General features: G+C 37.9%; 1 protein-coding gene across 1 annotated transcript; it reads left to right on the top strand.

The window, feature by feature from the left end:
* The first annotated feature begins 267 nt into the window (after positions 1–267).
* Positions 268–2,153, top strand: LOC149949313 (uncharacterized). The gene is made up of 4 exons (XM_090167719.1): positions 268–456; positions 566–711; positions 775–822; positions 888–2,153. The coding sequence occupies exons 1-4, from the start codon at positions 271–273 to the stop codon at positions 2,092–2,094; spliced, it is 1,587 nt and encodes a 528-aa protein (XP_090023845.1). The 5' UTR covers positions 268–270; the 3' UTR covers positions 2,095–2,153.
* The last annotated feature ends 910 nt before the right edge of the window (positions 2,154–3,063 follow it).

The following is a 3,063-nucleotide window of genomic DNA, read 5'->3' as shown; positions in this document are numbered from 1 at the left end:
GTTTCCTGGGGTCTGTTAATTTTCCATTGGTTTCATTTTGAATCTCGTTGGACTTTCCGCTGCCGCACTCGGGAATTTCTCCATTCTACCGTTTAATGTTTTTTCTTGCTTTTCCACCTGTGGGTTATATACAAGCTATTCTAGCTTCGTAACTTGTATTTTTCTTAATAATAAATAAATAAATGGTGTGAAGGCTCATTGCTATTATACCAACTTAAATCCATTCTGGTTATTTTGCCTCCCCCCCCCCCCCCCCCCGGTAATAGGAAAATGGCGGTCAATTCCGCGGCCAATACATCTGCTTATCATTGCGCTATTCCAAATTGCAAAGGAGATTCACGATATGATCCAGGCAAGAAATTAAGATTTCATGCGATTCCTAAAGAAGCTGAAAGTCGAGGAAAATGGCTAAGAGCGATTGAACAAGGGTTACGGGAGCCTTTATCAGAACAAAAAGTAAGTAAGCCTTGGTTCTGTCACTTTCCAGCTTAACCCATTCTATTTCCGAATCCTCAAATTGTGTGACCCTTGGGCACTTAATATATCATGTTGCATTAATTTTCAGGTCGCCTCAAAAAATACTAAAATATGTTCCAGACATTTTTATATCACCGATTATGCAAAAACCTTGAATGGGCACATTCGTCTCCGAAAAGAGGCTGTTCCTCATTTTCCACCAAATCAAATGAACTGGGCAAAAAACAAAGGAAGGTAATTATGTTTCTATCATAAGTAATATCTCATGATTTAATGAAATTTGGTAAATATTTTAAGGAGGAAACGAAACTATCTGGGTAAAGAGATATCCAGTGAAGAAGAAAAGTAATGAAAGTATTATGCTAATTGAATATTTGTTTGTACTAATATATTTGTTACAAAATGTTTAGCGATCTTGGTATCACTTGCATTTCTCTTAACCAGCCTGAAGCATCAACTCCTAAAGCTACTAATTCCTACTACCAACCACCACCTGGTCGTTCTGATCATGGATATTGTCTTCAACCCTCGGAAGACCCTAATGCCTCTTCCTCGGGAAGGAGTAATTCACCACAAATTGTCATTGAGAGTGACAGGATAACTATGAAAGAAGTCCTAGATGCGGCTATGAAAAGGAATCATCAGTTAGAGAAGCAAATTGAATTATTGAAAGGAATAACTTTCAGTGTTGAGCGTTTCACAAATGACCCAGAACTTATTGACTTTTATACCGGTTTCAAAGACTATGCCACTTTCAAAGCTGTCTTCAAGGCTTTAGAACCAACAGCTGAAAGAATGCTAAGATGGAGTCAGGTCCAAAGACCCAACAGTAAATTCAGCAAAAGCGAACAGTGTTTCAAAAATGAGAAAATAATTCTGATAGACCAATTTCTCTTATTCCTTTTTCGTGTTCGCAGAGGCTGGACATCTAAAGATTTGGCAGTTCGATTTAAAGTCTCAACGTCTACCATAAGTAGAATGATCATAACCTGGACAAATTACTTGTTTTTTATGCTTGGAGCTCTTCCCCTTTGGATGTCAAGAGATACCAACCTTCAACATATGCCTGATGTATTTAAGAAAACTTCTCTTGGCAATACTAGAGTAATAATATACACTCACGACCTAAAAATTCAGAAACCAAGTTCGAAAGAGACCAACTCTGAGATGTATTCTTTGGATAAAGAACATACAACGTTTAAAGGCTTACTCGCTTTGAGTCCTTGCGGAGCATTGGTCTTTGTTAGTTCCTTGTATACCGGAAATATATCTGATCGGGAATTAACAATTCGAAGTGGAATTTTAGAACTTCTAGAGCCTCATGATGAAGTCATGGTTGAAAAAGAATTTCTCATCTCTGATCTTTTAGCTACCAGGAGGGCCAAACTGAATTACCCTCCGTTTGTTCAGCAATATAATGATCAATATTCTACAGAGAGCGAAGAGACTCCGGAATTAAACCGTTTGAAGGCGTACATTCGTAAAATTAATCAACGTATTAAGAAATATCATATTTTTGATAATGAACTGAATTTGAGTTTGGTTGGAACAATTAATCAGTTATGGAGTGTTTGTTGTATCTTAACTAATTTCCATGGATTGGAAACTTGTTCCTAAAATATTAGATATTATTCTTTATATATATATATAAATACTTTCGGCATATCTGATAATAAAAATACTGCATGTAATATAAGGTCATGTGTGTTTTATTACAAAAATATCTGATCTGGTGCAGGTTTTTTTATGGAACTACATGATTGTAGCACCTGTCCTCTGGAAGGTAGCTTCTTTTCAGTTCTCCAGAATCTTGCAGAGACGCCCCTAGACGAATGGCACAGAAGAGTAAATAGTCTGCCGGGAGTAGTGGTGTAATCCCAGGCGTCTGGGAGGCAGAGTTTGTACATGGCCGTGTGAGGACGACTACCAATCCCCCAACGGGTGGTCGGAATAGTACCCACCCGTCCCCACGTATCCCCCCCGTTGGCGTGGCTGTTACCTTATCTCACACTGATGAATCAGTTATTGTGTGGTGGTGTCTAAGGCCTTGGGTCGACACCGTTTTGGCCCTTTTGGGTCTATCAAAAAAAAAAAGGAGCAAATAGTTTTGTTGGATCAACTCGTGGGGAAATCAATTGATTGATTCAACAAATAAAAATTCAAAAGGCTTTTAAAAGGTAAAATATATAAAAGAAATTGTTTACGTGTTTGTACTTTTGTTTTCATTTGGATAGAAAAAAAACTATGACAGTAGGCCAATTAAGAAATTGCCTATTTTGAACTGTTTTTGCCTGTTTTGGAGCTACAATAGCAGACGCTGTCAGTATCTCTGCTATAAGAGTGATGCTTTATAGTACCGTAAAACAGGCTATAACACGCTCGTAGGCTACAATTGCGAAGCCTGGACTACTATTCGGGACCAAATAGCAGTTTTTGACGTTTACTATTTCGAATTGAAATACCCGTGAAAATAGTCTCAGGAAACTCGCCCGGAAAGAGGCTAAAGTGGTTAATGCTTCTTAATCCACGGAGGATAATGCTTAATCCAAGTTTGAATTAAGTTATTCAGCGAAATGGAATTCTGAT

This window comes from Leiobunum rupestre, chromosome 3 (genome assembly GCF_980474605.1).
Source record: "Leiobunum rupestre chromosome 3, qqLeiRupe1.1.hap1, whole genome shotgun sequence".
Taxonomy (NCBI): Eukaryota; Metazoa; Arthropoda; class Arachnida; order Opiliones; family Sclerosomatidae; genus Leiobunum; species Leiobunum rupestre.
Note: the sequence above shows the minus strand (reverse complement) of the source record. Positions and strands in the feature narration are given on the sequence as shown.